Consider the following 22,782-nt stretch of genomic DNA (forward strand, 5'->3'; position numbering starts at 1 on the left):
TTGTAGAGGTTGTGCTGCGAGAGGTGGACCCCAAATACGCATAGCTCGGTATGAATTCTGCGATGGTTGGGTCTGGTACGGGTGAGAATGCTGCTGGTGGCGCTGATTCTGCGGTGAATGCGACCGGTACGGGGGAGAACAATGACTTGTACCCCCTTGCGCTGTTGATGGACGAATTGAAGCACGATGATATTGCGAACAGGGTGGAGGCTATGAAGAAATTGGACACGATTGCGTTGGCTTTGGGAACCGAGAGGACCCGTGACGAGCTGATCCCGTTTTTGACCGAGGTCGCACAGGACGACGAGGATGAGGTGTTTGCCGTTTTGGCAGAGGAATTAGGGAAGTTTGTATCGTTTGTGGGCGGCGACAAGTACGCGACCGTGTTGTTGCCCGCGTTGGAGATTTTGGCGTCCACGGAGGAGACGCTGGTGAGGGATAAAGCGGTTGAGTCCCTGAATAGCGTTTCGCTAGAGTTGTCTCAACAGCAGATTTTCGACGATTTCACACCACTGATCGAGCACTTGGCCACTGCTGACTGGTTCTCCTCGAGAGTGTCCGCGTGTGGGCTGTTCAGGTCCGTGATTGTGCGGGTGAAGGAGGATTCGCTGAGGAAGAATCTGCTTGCCCTGTACTTGCAGCTGGTGCAGGACGATACTCCGATGGTGAAGAGAGCCGCGGCGAAGAACTTGCCCTCGATCATCGACCTGTTGACGCAAAACCCAGACTTGTCCACAAGTGACGACTGGGACTACATCTCAAACATGTTCCAAAGTATTATAAGTGACAACCAGGACTCGGTAAAGTTTTTGGCCGTTGACTGTCTGATTGCCATCTTGAAATTCTTCAATGTGAAGGGCGAGAAAGCGCACTTGAAGGACCTTTTGGAGTCTGCGATCAAGTTGATCACCGATGAAGCGTGGAGGGTTCGTTACATGGCCGCGGAAAGATTCGAGAGCTTGGCCTCGCAGTTCGTTACAGAACCTGAATTCATCAAAGAACTGGTACCACCGTTCCTGCGGCTGTGTGAGGATAACGAGGGTGATGTCAGAAAGGCAATCGCGGAACAGATACCGGGTTTTGCCACGTTGCTGAATGACTCGGACCTCGTAATAACCAAGATTATACCTGCCGTTCAAAATCTGAGCATGGACGAGAACGAGGCTGTGAGAGCTTCCCTTGCACTGAATATCACCAACCTGGTGACCCTCATGTCAAAGGAGGAAGGTATCACTCACTTACTACCCATACTGCTAAACATGTTGAAGGACGAATTCCCAGAAGTAAGACTAAACATTATAGCGAACCTGAAAGTGATCAACGATGTCATTGGCGTCGACCTTCTTGCCGAGTCCCTGCTCCCAGCCATCACTGAGCTGGCCAATGACGTTAACTGGAGGGTGAGAATGGCCATCATTGACTATACCCCTGTCCTAGCGGAGCATCTGGGCGTCGACTTTTTCAACCAGCACTTGAGCGATCTATGTCTCTCGTGGTTGTGGGACACAGTGTACTCCATTAGGGAGGATGCCGTGAAAAATCTAACCAAGTTGGCACAGATATTCGGCCCCGACTGGTGTCGTGACGAGATAATTTCAAGACTGCTGAAGTTCGACTCGCAACTTTTAGAGAACTTCATCTACAGGTTTACGCTACTTTCCGCGTTGACTGCCCTCGTACCTGTTGTATCAACGGATGCAGTCACAGAACAGGTCCTCCCCTTCGTGAAGCACCTGACGGACGACGCCGTGCCGAACATCAGGTTCAGCGCGGCAAAGTCCTACGCGGTCATCGTCGAAGCACTCGTAAAGGGCGGGAACACTACGTACCTCCCACTAATAAAAGAGACCATCATCCCATCCTTGGAAAAGCTGACTCAGGACACGGACGTCGACGTTAAGTACTTTGCCGGCGTAAGCTTGAAGAAATGCCAGTCCCTACTACCATGATCGGCCGCATATAACTTTATAAACGTTTCCTTCCCTCTTCTATATAAACCGTATGTAGCTACGACTTGGACTCGGACAGTGCGAGATGCCGAACATGGATCTCCATGTTACATAATATATTGTTACTGTTATTGTATTGTCGCTGTTACTTAATCGAAATCTCGAGGAATCGGCCCAAAAAAAAAGGAGTTGAAGATCGAAGACACGAACGTACCCTGAGGACGGTCTCCAGTGCTAATAGAAACCTCAATCGCCAGCGATCATGTTCCGTCGAAGGTTTATCCCCGTCAAACATACGGTCAATCTGTTGAAAAAGCCCAGTCCCGGTAATGGCGTTCCCCCACTGCCCGGCGCGTTGCCCAAACATGACAATCGGTTCACGTTGTTGACTTACAATATCCTGTCTCCAGCGTACATGTGGCCGCAGGTGTACACTTACGTCCCCGAGCAATGCAAGCAATGGGAGTTTCGGCACGATTTGTTGGAGCAAGAGCTGTTGGGGAAGTACAAGGCGGACATCATGTGCATACAGGAGATGACGAAGAGGGATTACCAGCAGTTCTGGTCGCCAATTGCGTCTGGGAAATGTGACATGGGATCCGAGTTTATCTCCAAGACTGCTCCTAAATACTGGAAACGAGAACCTGATGAGTTGGACGGCGTTGCCATTTTCTACAACCGCAAGATGTTCGATTTCGTCTCGTCGAAGGGCATCTATTTAAACCAGATGCTCGATGCCTTCAACGATCACGAGCTCGAGTACCTGGGCCAGAAGAAGCTGGGGCTGACAGACGGTGCTGGGAACCCGACGGGGGAAACCAACCTGCTGAACTTCCTCAAGCTTAAAAACCAAGTTTCTCTGTTCGTCTCTCTGCAGCACAAGTCTACAGGGATGTACTTCGTTGTGATCAACACGCACCTGTACTGGAAGTACGACGAAGTGAAGCTCACCCAGTGTATGGTGATCATGCGGGAGCTCTCGCAGATCATCGACGACCTGCTCAAGGACGTGCCGGACGTCACGAAGGAGAAAGTCAAGATCATCTTCACTGGGGACTTGAACTCGACCAAGAACTCCCCAGTGATCAATTTCTTGAGGGGGAACATCATCAGCCATTTGGACCTCAACATGGTCAACCCGATGAAGCCCTTCCTGAACCGGTGCGTCTACGACGACGCACCAGAGGAGTGGTTCGACAACACATGCTACTCGGGCAAACTGAAGGGCATCTTCGACTACATCTGGTACCACGACACGGATCTCAAGCTCACAAAAATCCTGACGGGCAAAGAAGTCTCCGACGAACTCGACGAGGCCAGCCAGCGCGGACTGCCCAACGGAACACACCCGAGCGACCACATACCGGTCCTGACCGAGTTCAAGATCTTGAATCAATCGAAGGGCTGAAAATTTTTTCATCGCTTCTTTTGAGGCATGAGAAGAGGTGTCACAAAAAAACTGCAATAAAGTGGTGAGTTTGAAGTGTTGAAGCTTTCGATTATGTGACACAAGGTGGCCAGTAACCAGACAGCACTGCAAGGAGATTATGAACGTGTCGAGTTTACCGAACTTTGCGCTTTACCACCAGACGGCGTCGCAGAGCGAGCATCCGTTACGACAGAACAGTTCTGAGCAAACTGTGCAGATGAAAATAGGTTACGCTGCGCAGAACAGCAGTGCGCAGCAGCAGCAGCAGCAGTACCTCAGTACGACGCACGACGAGTCGATAGCCATGGAGGCGAGAAGACGACTGAATTTCAAAAAATCGTTCCTGGACGACCCTACTTTCTACCCAGAGATCTCTTCGAACCAGCCGGGCCCGTACAGGAATAACAAACCGTACATTGGGAACGTGTACAACCAGATCACCTCGCTGAGTAACATGATGATGAGCAGGCAGCAGCAGGCGCAAGCGCAGTCGCAGTCGCAATCGCAGCCGCAGGGATCGATGAACTCGCCATCGAAGTCGCCGCCGTTCGTCCCCATGCCCGGCGGAGAGAAGGCACTCAAGAACCAGCATTTCCAATTCAGACAGGCGCAGTCGCAATTCCAGCTACCGGCTAAGAAAATGGGCAACGTCTCAAATCACCGCTCGCAGCAGGGCGATCCGTACCTCATGAACTAGTTAATAAGAGACTAAGTTCATACACACATTCATCTCTGCATTCACAGCAATATAGCATTTGCATTTGACTAAGGACAACCCAAGAGGACCCAGTTCCATATGTATCATGATATTTTGATAGTAGGTTTTATATATAATGAGGGTAAAAGTAGTATCAGTAATGTACATTGACCCACGCTCTCCGTTGGGTCAGGCAAGGGATCTGTTTATTCTTTGCCAGAGGCCAGTTTCTTCTTGTAAGCGATGGACCGTTTGGTGACTCTGCCCGTCTTGGATCTTTGTTTCCTCTTCTTCAAGTGCGACAGAGTGTTTTGCTTGTCGTTCTTCGAGGCTCTCATACCCTCAATGGTCAGTTCCTTACCCAAAGTGGCTTTGTCCGCCTTCCCAAGCACCCTTTTGGCTCTCCCGAACCTGGTCTTCTGCGTCTCGTTCAGCTTGTCGTATTTGGATTCGTTGCGAGGGTCCTGCGCGGCGGTCTTCTTGATGTTCTTGCACCTGGAGACTCTCAATTTCCTAGCCTTCTTCTTCTCGTTGGACGCGGATTTCATGGGTTTATCGTTGAGTAGCAGAGCTTTGCTGACCGTTTCTAGTTGTTTGAACTGGACGTACGCGAAACCTTTCCCAACATTAGTCTTCGAGTCCCTCACTATACGGACGTACTCGATCGGCCCACACGTCGCGAAATGTTTCCACAGAGTCTCCTCGTCCTCCTCGAAGTCGAGGTTCCCGATGAACACGGACCGTTGTTTGTCGTGCTTCGTTGGGTGCGACACGGAGTCCACTCTCAAGTGGCGGTTGTGGAACTCAACACCGTTCAGTTTCTGGCAGACAAGTTTAACTGCATCTTTGGTCTTGTAAACGATGTATGCGTTGATCGAGTCCCTAGATTTGTGCAGTTTCTGTTGCACAAATGCGACTTTCCTAGGCAACGGTTCATCAAACGAGATAGATCTGAACCTGATACTGTCGATCGCGAGCGCCTTGTCCTGGCCCTCCTTTGGATTCGTGGAGAACAGTTTCTTGAACTCTTTGTACAGAGTCTTGGAGCTGATAAGCTCGTTGGCCAAGTTCCCAACGAAAACGGTCCTCTCCGCCTTGGCCAACTCATCGTCCTTCAAATCAAGCACTTTAGCCTGCTCTGCCCTTGCAACTTTCACCGTCTCCACATAACCGTCGTCCTTCAACGAGTTCTCCGTTTCTCCATCATCGGACATCAGTTTCTCGTAGTATTGCGACTCGAGTTGGTCATTCTCGTCGTTCTTGCTTCTCTTCCTCTTCTTCTTGTTTGAGTCAACAGCGGGCAACGCGGTTTCCTCCGTGGACTCCGAGTCCTCTTCTGCAACAGCAACAGGTTCCGCACGCTCCAACTGGGTCACTGTCCTCTTCTTCAATGCAGACGTATCCTCAATTGGTTTGGCAGCGGAGTTGAACAGTTTGTCCACTGTGGACTCGACTTTCTTCCCATCGGGTTTCCCAAATAGCTGATCAATAGAGGAAGACATGTGTGGTGGTATGGACGTTTGCAGAGGGGTCTCAGCGAGTACAGCAGCCATTACTAGTTAGAGATGCTCATCGCAAATAAATTGTGTCGTTTCTGCAGAAAATTTTCCAGTACTGAAAAATATAGGCGAGATTACGGCGCAACTAGCATCGACGAACTCAGAGATATGCCCTGGTCTAGTACCTCTACTTAGTGGGCACAGCACAGCTTGATAGATGATATAATCTTTAAAGAGTTTTTTCCTTATTAGAAATAGTGTAATGTATATATAGAGGAGTTTTGAAGGGGTTTGTAGTAGGTAATGTGTAGCTAGCTGGTGAAGAGGCGAGTCACACACGGGTTATGCACCTTGGGTCCCACGCCTCTCCATGATTTCCAGTTGGCTCAATACAGTAAATACGCTTATTTCAATGGGATGAAACGGGAGGTGGTGGCACCGGCTCTACCGTGTCTGACTGGGGTGTAAGTGATGGAGAATTCACCCAAGTAGTGGCCAAGCATTTCCGGTCTGATTTCGACCTGGTTGAAGACCTTACCGTTGTAGATCCCGACGACGGACCCGACCATCTCTGGGACGATGATCATGTTTCTCAAGTGGGTTCTGACGGCGGTTGGCTTCTCGCCCTCTGGCGCGGCCAACTTGGCGGTTCTCAACTTCTTCAGGAACCCGGCTGGCTTGGTGGACAGACCACGGGCAAATCTTCTTCTGACTCTCGCTGGGGTCAGCTTGACGAAGTCCTCAGTGGACATCTCCAAAAGCTTGTCCAGGTCGACACCTCTGTAGGAATGGGTCTTAAAAATTCTCTTCTTTTGGGTAGCAGCGGCAGACATGTTTATTTGTATGGGGTGATTGGCTGTGTGTATCTAGTGTCGGAACTCGGGACTATCTCTACCTCTATGCCTGAACACCGCAAAACTATAAACTTCCAATAACAGGCGTTAAAGCTGTTCGTGATAAATTGACTTGAAATTTCAACTTTTCGGTTTTTGCGTCGTTGCTGGGGGGCCGTGGAAAAAGGCTAGGCAGAGGGCCCGGGCAGAGACCTGTCCGGCTGGGCTCGCGCCCCGCCCAGCGCTCTGCCCAGCGCCCCGCCTCGCTCTGCCCGGAACCTCCCGCGCACCCGCGAAAAACAAGTGACAAACTACCCAATCGGGTATTTTGTGACTGCTTTTCAGCCCTTGCACCACCGCTATAACACCGTTTACACCCCAACACCACGCCAAAATGGACTGGAAAATTGAATAAATTTTACGGTTTTTTGTTCTGTCCCAAAAAGGAAAGACGCAGCTTTTCTGAGTTTTTGCTGAAATTTCACTGCAATAAACCTCGAATTTGTGACACAGTGAGTGTGTATTGGCTCGTGCAGTTGCTGTTGGAAAGCGGTCCCCTGTCTCGTGTATCCAGTACATTCACAGCCCTAGACACATATCCTCACGCACAATGAAGTACCTAGCTGCCTACCTACTGTTGAACGCCGCCGGCAACACTGCCGATGCCGAGAACGTCAAGAAGGTCTTGACCTCTGTCGGTGTTGAGATCGAGGACAAGAAAGTCAGCGCTTTGATCGCTGCCGTCGAGGGTAAGGCCGTCGCCGACTTGATCACCGAGGGTACCGAGAAGTTGTCCGCCGTCCCAGCCGCTGGCCCAGCCACCGGCGCTGCCGCTGCCTCTGGCGCCGCTGCCGGTGAGGCCGCCGCTGAGGAGGCCGCTGCTGAAGAGGAGGAAGAGTCTGACGCGGACATGGGTTTCGGTCTATTCGATTAAGAAGCTCAGCCCCACTACCAGCATTTTCACCCTTTCCAATTGATGATGGAGGGACGCAGAGAGCGTTCTCATACACTAGTTTCCTATCCTATCGATATATATAAGCAGTACGTACACCTGCAGTAATAATACAATCAACAACAGTAAGCAAGTAGCGTCCCGTGACACATCCAGGGTCACTCGCGTGTGGCGCTAGTGACATACGTGTCCAGATCTAAAGAGGCTTATATAAGGAAAATAGCGATGACTTGCAACTTATCCATTTATCTCTACTATTTTTGGCTGTTGGGTACAACGGCACAGACTCAGAATGAGACTGCCGCTGCTGTTGCAACTGCTGCCCGTTTTCACGAGAGCCGTGAGGGCTCAGGGAGAGCTGAACGGATTGATACTCGCCGAGCAGAACGATAACACGAAGGACGAGCTCAACGAGGATGGGACTGTTCGTGTACCAGCAGACTTGGAGATCAGGGGCTCGCTCGTGTGTTCCAAAGACACAAACGACTGCTACCCTCGCGAGTTCGAGCCACAGGCCGTCTGGCAGCCCGTTAAGAGACTCCAGATGCTCCCCGCTGGACTGGATATCCGGATGAACCTCGAAACCGGGTTGAAGGAGGCGAAGTGGAGGGAATCAGAGCCACAAGAGGCGCCAGAACCACAGGAGTACGAACTGACGGGAGAGTTCAAAGAGATCACGGCCTCGTTGATATCCGAGGACTACACCGCTGCGGAACGTCAACTGCAAGAAGTGCTCGATCTAGCGCACGACTACAAGATCGGGTACAAGATCGTGGCCCACGACTTCGCACTGCTTAGAAACGTCTCCCTCGACTTAATGTACCCCGACTCGCTTAGGGAGGCCGCTGCTTCCTGCATTCTCAGCAGTGTGAGGAATAACCCACCTGCGCGGGAACACATCCTTGAGTTCTTCCCGGAGTTCACAGACGACACATTCGAAGCCATCGCTGGGCTGTCCCCCAAGCAGACCGTCCTGATGAAGAGGTACTTGTCTACTCTGGAGGAGTTACTCCCACAACATCACGACTTCACGGGGGCCCAGATGAGTATCCTGGACAAAGCCGTGTCACAGATGGACGACATCCATACGAACATCCGCGTGTTACAATTGGCCTCCAAGTACTTGGACCACATAGATAAGAACTCTGTGATCTCGCAGAAGGAGTTGCAAGGATGGACGGACCGTCTCGTGGCGCTGATCGGTAACGACCGGGTGGACGAGTTACACGTCAGACGGTTCTTCGACTCGCTGTACAACATGAAGAGACATTTCCCACACGACTTACACATCGGCCCCGGTTTCCAGAGCTGGCTGCTAGAACAGGCCGGTAAGAGGTCTGCGAATCTGAAAAGCGACCTACACCAGAGGGACTTGGAGCAGGACGAGTTCGACCAGAAACTCGTGGACAGCAGGTTCTCCGTCTTCGGCAACAAGTTGGCTAAGCGGATTAAAGCGGACGAGTACAGAGACGAACTGTGAATGGCGCAGATATGTATATGCACTTAGGTGTCACTATATAACGTACGTACAGGTTTTTGTGAGTCCTTCTTCTCAGTCATTAGTCACCTCATCGAGAAACCCCGCGTCGTTTGAGAGCCTGCTCCTGAATTTATCCCACCACGCATCAAACACTTTTATCGGGACGTTCCCCTGCGGATCAAGAAACCCTGCGAGGTAATTATACGCGTGTTGCACGATCTTCCCCGCGAGTTCCTGCGTTAGCGATGGGTACAATCTCGCCAGTTGACCAGCAGTGGCTACATTTCTTGCACGGGGCGCTACGACGAGCGAAGACGACGACGAGGGCGGTACAGACCCGCCCGCGAGTTTCTCTGCGGCGAGTTGCGCCTTCCACTGTTCGAGTCTGGCAAGCCCCTCTGCACGCGGTTCAATCGATATACCGATGATCAGTTGCGAGATGTTGCTTCCCCCCGTGGGGGGTAACGTCGTACCGTCGACGTCCTCATCCATATCAATTTCCCCGAGACCATCTGTGACCGCCTCTGGGCTGGCCCCACCGCGGGAGAGCCGCACTTTGAACATGGCACTAGGTTTCTCCAGGGACAAGTACCCAAACAGTTTGAAGTCCTCCTCGGGTCCCAGTTTGAAGTACACTGTAGCGACAAAATCCACAGGGAACGTCACATTGGGCAGAATGAACAGGCTGATGTGCGAGTACGTCTTGGGTTTCGTCGAGGATAAAACAAGGGTATGGCGCAGCCCGTTCGTGTCGGGCACTTCCTCGGACAATTGCAGCGGATTCCCGGAAGCAATAGCAGCAAACATCAATCTCAATCAACGGGCAGCAATGACAGTGTCTTGGACAGACGTCCAGCAACACTCCAAGAGCAACCAGAACAGCACATCTTTCGAGGTCTCGTGGTGGGGAAAGGACCCTCTTCCCGTTCGCTTATATAAACGATTTTTACTTTAACTCGAAAGTTCTCGAAGACGCTGGTAAGAGATCAGTAGCTGTTCTTGACGACTGCGGCCGCCTCTTGTAGCCTTGCGGCGGTCTCGTTGGGCCCGAGGATACTCACTAGGACTGGGATCTTAGCGCCAGGCAGCGACCCGGCGAGCGCGAATCGTAGGGTTTCGAAAACGGTCCTTTTCTTGACTGTGAAACGCTGCGATGCGTCTGAGACTGCTTCCCCAAGGGACATCTCGTTGCCCCGCAGTGCCTCTTGTAGATAGTGTAGTAGTTGTGTGGTGACTTCCCGGTTGCTGTTATCTGCTAGGAACTTTCCTGCTGTCTCCGAAGTATATACAGGTTTCTCGAAGAAGTAGTGGAAGGTGTCGCAAAACTCATCGATCGAGTTGAGTGCCGTGCCGCATTCCCTAATGATCCTTTTGACTTTGGTTCTGTCACTGGATCTGAATCTGTCAGCGACGGCCTTGTTGGTCCGGTCGACGAGCGGTTCCAATTCGATGTCGTTCTTGAGCCTCTCCTGTAGGAAGTGCTTGTTGAAGAACCAGAGCTTCTTGCTGTCCACTTTGACGTTCCCTCTGGTCAAGTGGTTCATGTTAAACAGTCTGACGAGTTGGTCCAAGGTGAAACATTCGTGGGTCTTGTTCGCAAGTTCTCTTGGCGGGGACCACCCGAGCAACGCGACGAAGTTGAGCAGCGCCTCTGGGAGAATGCCGCTTTGCTTCAATTGGTACACGGCGGCGTCCCCCCTGCGCTTGCTGAGCTTCTTGTCGTCGTCCACGTTCGTCAGCAGAGGGATGTGGACGTACTGCGGCGCGGACCATCCAAATGCCTTGTACATGGCGATGTGTTTCGGTGTCGAGGGCAGCCACTCCTCGCCTCGGATAACGTGCGTGACTCCCATAAGATGGTCGTCAACAACGTTTGCCAGGTGGTACGTGGGGAACCTGTCCGACTTGAGCAGTACAGGGTCGTCGAACCCGTGGCGGTCCCGCCGCGGCTGGATCCGCACGGACCCGTGCAGAAGGTCATCGACCGCATCGTAGACCTCGGGAGCTTTGAACCGGATAACATAGGGAGTGCCCTGAAACGCATTGACCTCTTGATCACTCAGGTGCGTGCAATGGCGGTCGTACCCTTCCTCGCGCAGGTTGTTGAGCCGCTCCTTGGAGCAGAAGCACTTGTAAGCGAACCCACCTTTGACCAGTTGCTCCGCGTACCGAGTGTAGAGTCCCTCGCGGGCCCGGTCGCTCTGTCTATACATGGGCCCATCCCACTTGATGTGGCACCAGTCCAGAGTGTCCAATATGTTCTGCTCTGCCTCCGCATGGTACCGCTTGCGGTCAGTGTCCTCCAACCGCAGGATGAACTTCCCACCAGTGTTCTTGGCCAGCAGGTAGTTGTACAGCGCAGTCCTCAAAGACCCAAGATGCAGCAGCCCGGTCGGCGAGGGCGCAAACCTCGTCACCACGGGTGCAACAGGGTGTATATCCACCCTTAGCTGGCTCGAAACGAGTGTGGGTCTTGCAGCAGCCGTATAGCGCCTGATATGGGGCCGCAGGGACCACACGAAACCTCCGAGCTGCAACATCCGATAGCATTGGGTACAGGGGCACTCGCGATAGCACCAGTGAGAAGTGGCTGACTGCTGGGGCGAGCACTTGAAGTAGCTGTTACTCTCTCTCCCAATAAGCTATTGAACAATTGACCCAAAAACGGTCTGTGACCAGGACGACCTTCCAGTGGGAGGTGTCAATTGGTCCCCAGCGGTGCTCGTTGAGCCGGATTGTATACAAGGGTTTTGCATGTGTCTATCTCTACATTACATACTTGGTAGTCTCGCCGAAATGGACCATCTCCGGGTCCTTCAGCGAGTCCGGGACCCAGGGACCCGCCATGACGCAGTGAATTCTCATCTTCTCGTGGTAGTACAGGTCTGTGAGCAGCTTCGGCGTGATCAGGAAGTACTGCGAAGTGTTGTCCGCGCACGCACTCTGCACCATGGCTTTGTGAACGATCCGCTCGTTCCGTTGGTCCATACCTTGGTTGATCTCGTCGACTACCCTGAAGGGTGCGGAGGTAAACTCTTGCAATGCAATGATGTAGAGCACTGTGGAAACGGCCCGCTCACCACCGGACTGCGTGTGTGAGTCCAGTCTCTTCAAGGGAGCGTTGTCCCTGAACTTGACCATGATCTTCATCTCCCACTCTTGGTACAGGTGCGGTTTGCTCAGCTGGATGGCCCCCGCGGACCCGACGTTCGTGAACAGGTTAGTGAACCTCTCCGAGATCTTCTCGACGATGGTGTCCAGTCTCGGTTCGAGTTCCGCCTGCATCGTGGACATTGACGCCGTAGCTGCATCTAGTTTGCGGACCATTGCAGGCAGTCTGGCCTTGACGTCTGCGAGTTTGCGCTCGACCTCCTGTAGGATCGCAATGGATGACTCGTCGTGGTTGATCATGCGGATCTCGGACTCAAGTCTCTCCACTTGCTCTCCAATGTACTCCGTGTTGAAGTCCCCCTGGGACTCGTACTTCTCCGCCAACTCGTTCAACTGATCCTTGAGTGCGTCGTCGTACCCCTTGATCTGTTCGACCCAGAGTTTGTATTCCGCCGTGTTCCGCATGGTTTCGATCTGGTCCCGCTTCTCTCTGTACTCTCTGGTGAGCGTAGTCTCTTGCTCGTTAAACGCGCCGATGACCTCGCTGAGCGCGGCCTGTCTGTTCCTGACTTCGAAAAAACCGATGTCCGCCTCAAGCGACTGCGTCTGTGCAGCTTGCAGTTTCGTGTTCAGGCGGACCATCTGGCGGATCTTGCCCGTTTGGTCTACCAAGTTCTGAGCGATCTGCGCCTCCAGTTGTGCGATCTTTGGCGTGACATCCGTCCTACTGTCATGCCGTTTCTGCTCGAGCTTCCTCTTTGTCGCCGCGAGTTTCTCACCAAGGGACGAGTAGTGCGACCTGAGACGGTTGAATTCGGAAAGCTTGTTGCCGATGCGTTGGCCCTCTCGTTTCAGTTCCTGCTCTCTGTGTTGCAGTTTGGACTTCCTGGCGGAGATCTCGTCCAGTTGCTCACGTTTCTCCTTGATCTGTCCCTCGAATCTCTGGACTGTGCTCGTTAGCTCTCTCCTCTGCTGTTCCGTGAGCACAGATTGCTGGTACAGGTTTGTGGACCCGATCTCAACCTCCGTGCTGAATGTTTGGCGAGAGTAGAGCGACGTGTTGACCGTGACAAGGTTTCTCCCAGAGATGAACTTCTTAAACAGAGCGGGTCTGCCTTCGCGAGGTTCCGTCAGCGCCTTCAATTGTTCCACGGTGAGTTCTCTGCGGGAGACCGGGATCGCGTGGATGTTACTTTGCTGGCAAAGCATTTCGATCACTTGCGGGTCCCCGCGGACGAAGTCAATGAGGTACCCTTCGAACCCGTACCTGTGGAGTTCCTCGCTGGCCACTGGTTGTTTCCTTTGGTACCCCTGTCTAAGTTCTCTGAGGTTGACTTTGAACCTGCTTAGTAGGGACTCGCTATGTTGAGCGTATGCTGCCGAGTTACCGATAGTCAGTGCTCTGCTTGTGTTTGCGTCGACGCACCTGTTGAGATACGACGCTAGTAGGGGGTCCTGTGCCTGGACTGCGAGGATGGGAGGTTCTACGACATCGTTCGCGAACGTATCTGCGTGTGCTCTAAGGTAGAGTACAGCTCTCTTGAGTTCCTCGTACTCACGTTGGTCCCTGCCCCCATTGTGGCCCGTTTCGAGGACACTGATACGGTCCTTCCCCAAAAGGCGTTTCTTCGTGTCGTGGAGTTCACGATGCAGTCGGTCGTGTTCGCGAGCGACGGTCCTGGCCTCGTTGGCGACAAGTTCCGCAACTGCATCCGCGGCTCGTTGCTGTTCTTCAAACAACTGCGCCTTCTGTGCTGTCAACTCGTCTACCGCTGGTTGTGGCGGGATCTTCTCCTTCGCGACCACAAGCTCCGCCTGCTGTTGTTCGGCTGCCGTTTCTAGTTCTGTGATCTCTGCTGCGATGGTGTGTGTCCTGTTGCGGTACACTGCCACTTGCGTTCCCGTATCGCGAGTGTTATCCCTAAGCAGTGCGAGTTGTACAGCGAGTTCCTGTAGTGCGATCCTTGCACGAGTGAGGGACTCCTTCGCGGCAGCCCTATCCTCTTGCGTTGACCCGCTCGCGAGGGATTCCAACAGTTGTTGGAATGGCTTCTTGTCGTTGAGGAGCGCTTGTAGTTGTCTCTTTGCGACCTGGTACTCTGTCTTGTACCTTGTCAGGCTGGCCTTGTGCTCTTTGATCTGCGCGTAGGGGAGCAACTGGTTATGTGTCATGATTTGTTTGCGAGTGTTCTCGTACGTTCTGAGTGCGGACACTGCCCCCTCCGAGTCTTGTCTGCTGCGAGGTGAGGTTCTCGAGGTTTCCCTTTCAAGTTGGACCTCTTTGTCCAGTGAGATGTGTTCTCGTTGGAGTTGTGCGAGTTGAGTCCAGCAGTCCAGCAGTTGTCTGTCACATGCGCGGACCGTCTCTAGAAGCAGTTTATCCGGTCTGAGTCTTGCGAATTCTTGGACCCGCTCTTGGGAGAGGAACTGGCAGAGGTTATCGAGTTGTATGTTGTGCTGCGTGGCGACCAGTTGCCGTACACGTTGCTCTGAGGTCTCCACGCCGTCGACGTAGTAAAGCGAGGCCTTCTTGTGGTTCCGTGTCAGGACACGGGACACTTTGAGTGTTGTTCCCGGGTCTTCCCCCGCGAGCCAGACGTCTATCCGTGCGGAGTCCGCGCCGTTCTTAATGAATGAGTCGCTGCGCTTCATACGGCCGAGGTACTCTGTGCGCCCTGCGAGTCCCAGACACAGGGCACATACGAGTGTGGACTTCCCTGACCCGTTGGGGCCGACGACCATGTTGAGTGAGGGAGAGAACTCGAACTCCGCGAGCGAGTACGTGACGAAGTTGTGCAGCCGGAGGCGTACGACGTTCCCGGGGGCGAACCCAGCGACCCGGGGAACCGCAGGTTCCCTCCGGTCGTTGTCGTCTGCAACTTCGGCGCCTTCACCAACCCTCCTGTCCTTCACGCGACGCCGCTGCCCATCAGCATCACCCCCATCGGACACCCTAGCCCTCTTCCCCACCGTCTCGTGCATCTGTGGTGTCGTTACCGTCTTGTGGCCGTCCCAGAGGTCTCCTCCTCGTCTTCGAGTGTCTTGAAGTGTTATCTGCGCAGCGCATAGCGTTGCCAATTCGGGATCCGCAGCGATAAGAGACGCTGGCGGTGCGAGGTATAAGAGCTGGTGCTGTGGTGCTCGGTGAGTGCTGCTGGGATGGGTTTGGTCTGGGATGCAGTGGGGCAACGATGTTGCCCTCTCCTAAACACGAGAGCGCGAGGCTTGAGACTGGGACGAAGAACGTGGGGAAGACTGCTGGGCCACAGGGCGGTGTACCCCTTTCGCTGACGGACGACGTCGACAGGGCCTCCGAGACTCTCTATGCTGCGTTCGCTGACCAACCTGCGAACGATTACATGATGCGGAAGCTGTTTGGGATCCCACTGGACGAACGGTTCTCTGCCGCGAGGATTAACGGTGCTCAACACTACATGAACGCGTGGTACCATGACCACGGTGCCGAAGTGGTCGAAGCGAACGATTTCAATGCTGTGGCGATCTTCACTGTCCCCGGCCACCACGCAACACCCCCACGCAGCGGGGACCCGACTTTCGACTCCGTGTTCTACGACCAGCTGGACGCAGCGAAGCGGGAAGCGATACGTGGCACGAACGGGTACTACTACCTGTACGTAGTTGGGCGGGACCCTCGGGACACGCGGACACGCGGGTCTGTCCGTGCGATCTTCGACGCATACAAGGACCGTGCGGACTGCGAGGGGTGTGCTATTGTACTGGAGGCGATCAACGAGAGGGCGAGACGCGTGTATGAGTACTTTGGGTTTAGGACGTGTTTGACGTTCCAGTTTGGCCAGGGCGAGGTGAACAGCGCTGGGGAGTTGGATGCGCAGGGGGAAGGGTTTACGGCGTATCTCATGGTATACCTACCAGAGCAGCGCACCAGCACTAAGTAACGCAATAGCACGGAGTACCCACCACTATATAGATCTACGTACAAGAACAGGAAGAATACGATAAGAACAACGATAAGAACAAGAGAACAAGAAGAAGAGAATATCAACAACGCAAGAAGAAGACGTTCTCGAAGCTCGCAGCAGCCGCCGACCGCAACGTTTCGATTCGTTTCAAATTTTGGAATTGAACACAAGACGAGACAAGTCGCAGCACCAGCAGCGACCAACAACAGCAAGAACAGCAAGAGCAGCGCGGACAGATGATGCGCGGGTTCAAGCAGCGGCTGAAGAAGACGACGGGGAGTCTCTCCGGCAGCAGCAGCAGCAGTGGCAGCACCACTGCCACGGCAAGCACCACTGCGACTGCCCCGGGGAAGGACAAGGACAAGGAGAGGAGGCAGACGGGCGAGAGGCACAGGACGGGGAGGTCCAGTGCCAGTGCTTCTACCAGCAGCAGTGGGAGCAGTAGACGCAGTGGAAGAAGTGCGCAGTCGGCGTCCGCCTCGCAGTCGCCAGCGCGGGCCGTCGCGGTCAGCAAGCCCAACCCGACGGCAGACATCGACGACGTCGAGGCGAGGGCGCCCGCGGTGACCGTGACGGGTGTGCCCTCGACGTCGTCGTCGTCGAGGGACAATGAGCATGGTGAAGGTAGCCGTGGCCACGAGAGTGCGCCACCCGTGGCCGCCGCTCACGCGCCGGCTCACGGGCCCAGCCTTGTTGGTGCCACCTCTGCGGTGCTGCCACAACCACAACCCATGTCACCCTCGAGTATCGACATCCCACGCGGGTCGCACTCCTTCGAGAGGCTGCCCACTCCGACGAAGCTCGCAGATGCAGACATCGACGGGATCGGGAAGACCCCGCAACGGCACTCGTCCTCCAGGTTCGAACGGTCGCGGTACACGCACATCACGAAGCTGCCCCTGTTCGACGACGTATCACCGGAGGAGAAGATCCCCCTGTTCATTGCCAAAGTGGACCAATGTAACGTCATGTTCGACTTCAACGACCCTAGTTTCGATATACAGGGGAAAGAGATCAAACGTAACACCCTGCAAGAGTTGATCGAGTTTATCGTGACAAACAGGTTCGCTTACTCTCCAGAGATGTACCTCCACATGGTCGCGATGTTCAAGATTAACCTGTTTAGACCGATCCCGCCACCGGTGAACCCGATAGGGGACATCTACGACCCGGACGAGGATGAGCCAGTGAACGAATTGGCTTGGCCGCACATGCAACTTGTCTACGAGGTGTTCCTTAGGTTTGTAGAGTCCCCCGATTTCAACCACCAAGTGGCCAAACAGTACATTGACCAACAGTTTATTCTCAGATTGCTAGAGTTGTTCGATAGTGAGGATATCAGGGAACGCGACTGTCTAAAGACTACACTCCACAGGATCTACGGGAAGTTCCTCAGCCTTAGAAGTTTCATCCGTAGATCGATCAACAACATCTTCCTACAGTTCATCTACGAGTCTGAGCGGTTCAACGGAATCGCAGAACTGTTGGAGATCTTGGGATCCATCATCAACGGGTTCGCGCTACCTTTGAAGGAGGAACACAAAATTTTCCTGGTCAGGGTGCTCATCCCATTGCACAAAGTACGTTGCCTGTCGTTGTACCATCCACAGTTGGCATACTGTATCGTTCAGTTCCTAGAGAAGGAACCTTTGCTCACAGAGGAAGTTGTTATGGGGCTACTCCGCTACTGGCCCAAAATCAACTCAACAAAGGAGATCATGTTCCTCAACGAGATAGAAGATATCTTCGAGGTCATTGAACCACTAGAATTCATTAAAGTTGAGGTACCACTATTCGTCCAATTAGCAAAATGTATCTCCTCTGCACACTTCCAAGTCGCAGAGAAAGTGTTGAGCTACTGGAACAACGAATACTTCCTCAACCTGTGCATCGAAAACGCAGAGGTCATTCTACCGATCATCTTCCCAGCACTTTACGACCTCACAGCACAACTCGAACTGGACAACAACAACAACAATACACACAACTCTTCCTCGGGGACACTCCTCAACACGCACGGCGACCCAGGCGGGCTCTCGGACCCGTACATGCTCGTCGAACAGGCCATCAACTCAGGGTCCTGGAACAAAGCAATCCACGCAATGGCATTCAAAGCACTAAAGATCTTCCTCGAGACAAACCCGGTCCTCTACGAGAACTGCAACGCACTGTACCTCTCCAGCGTCAAGGAGACGGAACACAGACGCCGCCAGAGGGACAAGAAATGGAGGGCTCTGGAACGGTACGTCCAGGAACTCAGGGACGACCCAACGAGGACAGACGCTAATGATAACGAACTCGCAACAACAACTTTACAAGAAAGTGGACCCCCGGAATGATCCAAAGACCCTTTAACCTTTACAACCTTTTTATAAAACAGCAACAACACTTACACAGGCCGTATGTAGAACCACAACAGTACGTATAACGGTTAAACGCCTTCCTTCAAAGACCTTTCTCGTTTGAGCTCATCGCTTTCTGTTCAAATCCTGGTTTTAACCCATTGCAGACTGAACATCAACTACTACCTCAAGGGACCATCGCTGCAATGAACACGGGCAGCAGTCTGTGCGCTGGGAAGATACGCTGCTGCAGTGTGCGGTACACGGGGAGACGCTTTGGATCCGCGCCCTTACGGTCCCAGAGGGCAGAGAGGTGGCCTCTCACGTTCACGGCAACCGCGAAAGGTGTAAGCTACGAACTCGTGGATCCGTCCCGGTTCGGCGTCGAGCATGCGGCGGGGAATCCACCACCGCTGTCCTTTGGGTTGCAACGGACGCTGTACGAGCCCGTCGTGCTGCACCCGCTGCGGGACACCAGGTCCGGGGTGTACAACTACGACAGCGCGCTCGAGGTCATCCCGGGGGAGTTTCTACAGCATTGCAGGTCCCCGCAAAAGAGACCGCTGTTTGTGACACCACACAAGGATGAGTCCCTGTGGAGAGTCGCCCGGGGGCTCAACAAGAAGTACGTCTCGTCGACGAGTTCAATGACTGCAGTGCTCTCACATTTACACTACCTCGTGTCCAACTTCAGACAACTCAACGTCGAGAACTCCTCGATTTCGAAGAACTTCCCGCAGAAGCATTGCCAGTTCACGAGGGGAGCACAGTTCCCAGCGAGTATCATCTTGCGGAGGAAGAAGCAGGGCGTCGTGTCCATCGACTCGGATAAAAGTCTCGACAGAGAGATGATCCTTTCCGTCCTGGGCCACTCGCTTGAGGAATTCCTCACGGAGCGACCCCCCAGAGACACCCAGCAGCAGCCCGCGGAGCACTACCACTACTCGCAGCTCGACGATTTCATCATCAGGTCGCAGCTGGACGCGTACGACCCGCAGTTGCCTGGGTCTGGTATCTTCGATCTCAAGACACGCGCAGCCGTGTCGATCCGCCACGATTTGCCCTACGTCGAACGCAACAACAACTTCACGGGCTACGAAATGGACAGCGTTTACGGTGAGTTCGAGTCTCTCGAGAGAGAGTTCTTCGAGGTCATCAGGTCCACGCTGCTCAAGTACTCCCTGCAGGCCCGCATGGGGTGCATGGACGGGATATTCCTTGCGTACCACAACATCAAAAAGATGTTCGGATTTCAGTACTTGCCCCTAGACGAGATTGACTACATCATCCACTCGACTTACGACAGAAGTTTTGCCAGGTCGCTCGAAACAAGAGACGCCATCTTCAGACAGATTTACGGACAGGGGGAGTTTATTGCGAGACATCAACGCAACAGTAGGCAGATTGCAAGCACCCTTGCAGACGCAGAGTTCAAAATATCTGTACAGTTACTCAGACAACTTCTCGGGAACATTGAGAACAAACTGTCCCAGAAATCTGGAGATTGGAGACTCGCCAAAGTACTGGTCAAAACGGAGAAGAAGAAAATCCCAGTATCGCGAGGTAAATCAATCGAAGTCCCCGTACTGAACGTGCTCGCGTACCCACTTCCAGATGACTACGAGGATACCCCCTTAGTCCCAATCGCGAAAACGGATACTTTGGAGGACTTGGAACAGAAACTGGATGACATCGTTTTAAGTAACAAGAGACTCCTCCAGGACAAAGCTGACCGAAACGAGGTGATCGGGTTCCAACTGGAGGTGGCCCATTTGCAAAGACACCACCGGGACTCGGTAGCCATCCCTGCATACCTCAGTGGGAAAAACTCACCATTGGACAGGAAGCAAAAAGGCTATGTGTTCAACCAGTTGAAAAAAAATTATTATCCGGAGGGGGCCCACAGGGACACTCCAAATTTCTACCATGAGCTAGACGTCGGCGAGTGGGTCACTAGGGGGACCCTCACACCGATCAGAGACAAGAAACTGATTGTCTCCCTGTGCCAGGAGTACTTGAACGTCAAAATTGATGCCCTGAAATTTCAAAGCATCGTGAGGGACGAAGCAGAGGAGGACAACTCAAGTATAACGAACAGAATCACGGATTTGCTCAATGGGAAGTTCAAAAGGGCGAATGAGGAAGTAGAGGGAGGGCCCTCGCAGTTCCAATTACTGTTGAGAGCGCTGTCCCTGAGGGGGGAGCTCAGAAGCAAGAGGAGGACCTCCATGAAGGAAAGTTTATAGAGATGCAGGGTTCCACGAAGCGAACCCGTTTCTTGTAATTAAGCATTAGGCATGTACACACGTACTTTTGTAAATAGAAGACGCTGCGTTACTTGCAAGTCAAGTAGCCATGAACTTAAACAACAGAATAGCTAAAAAAGGTTCTCGTTCTGTGTGCTAGACACGCGGTCTGGTTTACAGACCCACAGAAGCATTATATCCCAGTTAAACAGCGCAGATTTTCGGTTAAAAAACCATCATTTGGCAAACCACAATTTTTTGAAAATTTCAATAACAACGGGCGTGTGGTCTAGTGGTATGATTCTCGCTTTGGGCGATTCTTAGGTACACCTGAGAAAAATCACTTAAACATGTGAGAGGTCCTGGGTTCAATTCCCAGTATGCCCCGTTATTTTTTTTGGAGTCAAAGCTTCTGAGTACAATTGCCCAGTAACACAGCACTTCCTCACTTGCAAGACCGTGTTTCATCTCGATCGATACATACCACCGCAATTAAGAGTCTGACTCAAATCTTACCTCAATGACCAATTTTTTTTTGTAACAGGTGGTTGCATTCCACAAAATGCACCACGTTCAGAGATTGTAATCTAAAGTTTCAATTTCTCGGCTTACCTAACACCTTTCATTTGACAAGTGCCCGGTCCACTCTCCTCGCACACTTTGAGAAGACCCAAATAGCCCAGTAAAAGATCATTCTTAAGAATCGCAGCCTTGTTATCGTCGTTTCTGATTACCAGGACAAGAGGGTGGAGTGAGCCCAATAGGGCATGGGTTTTCCATTCTCGGCTCTTTGCTCAAATCTCGTCTAGCATATGTCTATTAGGCATGAATATTCTGTCCTCCTTTTCAACTGCTCATTTTTTCCTACAATAGTCTCTGACGAAGCGACTGGGTCTCTAAACAGTGTTGAAGTATCGCCGTACAAGAAAATTCAGTGCACATTGACAACGGGACGGTGATTTTCTCACTTATCGTGTGTGTAAAGTCGCGGCCTCTTAACCACGATGCAAGTTGAGTATGTTTCTGAGACAGCGCCATTCCTCAGTTTCAGGTCCATTTCTTAGAGAAAGTCCATTTCCTAATGCGGCAGACGGTTGCCATGGCAACCCGAACGTATAGACCCACATCGATTCGCAATGCAGTAGCTGAAGCGAGGAGGGCCTGCGCGTTGCTAGGATGTCCACCCTCTTGATAATCCCACAGCGATGGTACTTCTATTGTTGAGTTTCGCATAGAGATTTTCCAGTGCTCCTCTTCTCTGTGGCTTGCAACAGTTACTGTCCTAATACTCAGGATGTTGGACACATACAACAGCAGAGTTTCAATGGCCGTTATTCTATATAAGAAGAACCCTTAACTTTGAATAACGGCATTCCTTTCGGCCTGTCTCTTTCGCTCTCAAGTGGATAGAGATTCGTCTTTCACAAAAAGAAGGCTATCCGACGAGAACATCCCAAATAAATCGCTCTTCAATCATGACATCGTCCGTCAAATGGTGGCCTCTGGCCATCCTCGCCTTGGTTAACACTGTTTCCGCTTTCGAGTTCAGATCTTTCAACAGTTCTTCGCTTGGTGTCGAAAACAACACCGAGATTACCAATGACGGGAGTGTGATCAGCACTTTCGTGAACAATACAAACCTTGTTCAGTTGGCGCCTGGTGCCAATGTTACCACCGCCATTGAAGATTTCGCTAACACCACCATGGTCGTGAAGAACAGTAATGGTACCCTTTACACTAACATAACCAAGAACCCTATTGGTACAACTGACAGCAAAAAAGGCACCGCTGAAGCCGTCGAGCCATTTGTTCTTGGCTGGGATGAATACCAAACCATCTCCGAGGGCAGCTGGTGGTCTCCATGGTATCCAATTTCGGAGTGTTCTAAGGACGATCCAAACTCTTCCGTGAACCTAAAATGGGGCTACTCGTATCAATGGTCTGGTTCCACTGACGGTAGCTTTGACACCACTCTGTTCAGAAACAGTGTCACCTTTGATTGGTCTAAAGCCGTGTCCCGCAGTGGGACCTACTCTTGTTCAACTGGTGATGACGGTGTTGCTCAAGTTTGGTATCAACAAGAAGTCGGCTGGGCTGAGATTCAAAAGAGACACTGTTCGACAACTCTAGACGGTAGCACGTGCTCCTCGTGGAACACTGTTCAACACGTCGATGCTCCACTAGAAGGTGAAGACTCTTACAGGTTGGCTTGTTCCGAATCTAGCGGCTGTCAATGTTAAGCAGTTCAGTGAGATCATAGAATTCATCCTCACGCAAGTAGCAGCTACCTGTTGGCTCTTCTC

The 22,782-nt window shown here is 52.5% G+C and overlaps 14 protein-coding genes and 1 non-coding gene across 15 annotated transcripts; 10 read left to right on the forward strand and 5 right to left on the reverse strand.

The window, feature by feature from the left end:
- Positions 1-50: 50 nt before the first annotated feature.
- TPD3 (protein phosphatase 2A structural subunit TPD3) lies at positions 51-1,949 on the forward strand (the record flags this gene model as incomplete). Its single annotated transcript, XM_022610646.1, has 1 exon — positions 51-1,949. The coding sequence occupies one exon, from the start codon at positions 51-53 to the stop codon at positions 1,947-1,949; it is 1,899 nt and encodes a 632-aa protein (XP_022466922.1).
- Positions 1,950-2,211: 262 nt separating this feature from the next.
- Positions 2,212-3,357, forward strand: NGL1 (RNA exonuclease; the record flags this gene model as incomplete). Its single annotated transcript, XM_022610647.1, has 1 exon — positions 2,212-3,357. The coding sequence occupies one exon, from the start codon at positions 2,212-2,214 to the stop codon at positions 3,355-3,357; it is 1,146 nt and encodes a 381-aa protein (XP_022466923.1).
- Positions 3,358-3,496: 139 nt separating this feature from the next.
- Positions 3,497-4,075, forward strand: KNAG0L00560 (uncharacterized protein; the record flags this gene model as incomplete). Its single annotated transcript, XM_022610648.1, has 1 exon — positions 3,497-4,075. The coding sequence occupies one exon, from the start codon at positions 3,497-3,499 to the stop codon at positions 4,073-4,075; it is 579 nt and encodes a 192-aa protein (XP_022466924.1).
- Positions 4,076-4,281: 206 nt separating this feature from the next.
- On the reverse strand, positions 4,282-5,577 carry NOP12 (rRNA-processing protein NOP12; the record flags this gene model as incomplete). The annotated part of the gene is made up of 1 exon (XM_022610649.1): positions 4,282-5,577. One exon carries the CDS (start codon positions 5,575-5,577, stop codon positions 4,282-4,284), a length of 1,296 nt encoding a protein of 431 aa, XP_022466925.1.
- A 401-nt stretch (positions 5,578-5,978) lies between these two features.
- RPS15 (40S ribosomal protein uS19) lies at positions 5,979-6,407 on the reverse strand (the record flags this gene model as incomplete). Its single annotated transcript, XM_022610650.1, has 1 exon — positions 5,979-6,407. One exon carries the CDS (start codon positions 6,405-6,407, stop codon positions 5,979-5,981), a length of 429 nt encoding a protein of 142 aa, XP_022466926.1.
- Positions 6,408-7,017: 610 nt separating this feature from the next.
- On the forward strand, positions 7,018-7,341 carry RPP2A (ribosomal protein P2 alpha; the record flags this gene model as incomplete). The annotated part of the gene is made up of 1 exon (XM_022610652.1): positions 7,018-7,341. The coding sequence occupies one exon, from the start codon at positions 7,018-7,020 to the stop codon at positions 7,339-7,341; it is 324 nt and encodes a 107-aa protein (XP_022466927.1).
- A 310-nt stretch (positions 7,342-7,651) lies between these two features.
- Positions 7,652-8,839, forward strand: SIL1 (Sil1p; the record flags this gene model as incomplete). Its single annotated transcript, XM_022610653.1, has 1 exon — positions 7,652-8,839. The coding sequence occupies one exon, from the start codon at positions 7,652-7,654 to the stop codon at positions 8,837-8,839; it is 1,188 nt and encodes a 395-aa protein (XP_022466928.1).
- A 72-nt stretch (positions 8,840-8,911) lies between these two features.
- On the reverse strand, positions 8,912-9,646 carry OPI10 (Opi10p; the record flags this gene model as incomplete). Its single annotated transcript, XM_022610654.1, has 1 exon — positions 8,912-9,646. One exon carries the CDS (start codon positions 9,644-9,646, stop codon positions 8,912-8,914), a length of 735 nt encoding a protein of 244 aa, XP_022466929.1.
- Positions 9,647-9,825: 179 nt separating this feature from the next.
- Positions 9,826-11,379, reverse strand: MSE1 (glutamate--tRNA ligase MSE1; the record flags this gene model as incomplete). The annotated part of the gene is made up of 1 exon (XM_022610655.1): positions 9,826-11,379. The coding sequence occupies one exon, from the start codon at positions 11,377-11,379 to the stop codon at positions 9,826-9,828; it is 1,554 nt and encodes a 517-aa protein (XP_022466930.1).
- Positions 11,380-11,605: 226 nt separating this feature from the next.
- SMC5 (DNA repair ATPase SMC5) lies at positions 11,606-14,932 on the reverse strand (the record flags this gene model as incomplete). Its single annotated transcript, XM_022610656.1, has 1 exon — positions 11,606-14,932. One exon carries the CDS (start codon positions 14,930-14,932, stop codon positions 11,606-11,608), a length of 3,327 nt encoding a protein of 1,108 aa, XP_022466931.1.
- A 209-nt stretch (positions 14,933-15,141) lies between these two features.
- On the forward strand, positions 15,142-15,867 carry KNAG0L00640 (uncharacterized protein; the record flags this gene model as incomplete). Its single annotated transcript, XM_022610657.1, has 1 exon — positions 15,142-15,867. The coding sequence occupies one exon, from the start codon at positions 15,142-15,144 to the stop codon at positions 15,865-15,867; it is 726 nt and encodes a 241-aa protein (XP_022466932.1).
- Positions 15,868-16,130: 263 nt separating this feature from the next.
- RTS1 (protein phosphatase 2A regulatory subunit RTS1) lies at positions 16,131-18,230 on the forward strand (the record flags this gene model as incomplete). Its single annotated transcript, XM_022610658.1, has 1 exon — positions 16,131-18,230. One exon carries the CDS (start codon positions 16,131-16,133, stop codon positions 18,228-18,230), a length of 2,100 nt encoding a protein of 699 aa, XP_022466933.1.
- A 209-nt stretch (positions 18,231-18,439) lies between these two features.
- PET127 (Pet127p) lies at positions 18,440-20,479 on the forward strand (the record flags this gene model as incomplete). Its single annotated transcript, XM_022610659.1, has 1 exon — positions 18,440-20,479. One exon carries the CDS (start codon positions 18,440-18,442, stop codon positions 20,477-20,479), a length of 2,040 nt encoding a protein of 679 aa, XP_022466934.1.
- A 278-nt stretch (positions 20,480-20,757) lies between these two features.
- On the forward strand, positions 20,758-20,866 carry KNAG0Ltrna3P. The gene is made up of 2 exons: positions 20,758-20,794; positions 20,830-20,866. It is a non-coding gene; the product is annotated as a tRNA-Pro (tRNA).
- Positions 20,867-21,954: 1,088 nt separating this feature from the next.
- On the forward strand, positions 21,955-22,719 carry KNAG0L00670 (uncharacterized protein; the record flags this gene model as incomplete). Its single annotated transcript, XM_022610660.1, has 1 exon — positions 21,955-22,719. One exon carries the CDS (start codon positions 21,955-21,957, stop codon positions 22,717-22,719), a length of 765 nt encoding a protein of 254 aa, XP_022466935.1.
- Between the last annotated feature and the right edge of the window lie 63 nt (positions 22,720-22,782).

Source organism: Huiozyma naganishii, chromosome 12 (genome assembly GCF_000348985.1).
Source record: "Huiozyma naganishii CBS 8797 chromosome 12, complete genome".
NCBI classification, from domain to species: Eukaryota; Fungi; Ascomycota; class Saccharomycetes; order Saccharomycetales; family Saccharomycetaceae; genus Huiozyma; species Huiozyma naganishii.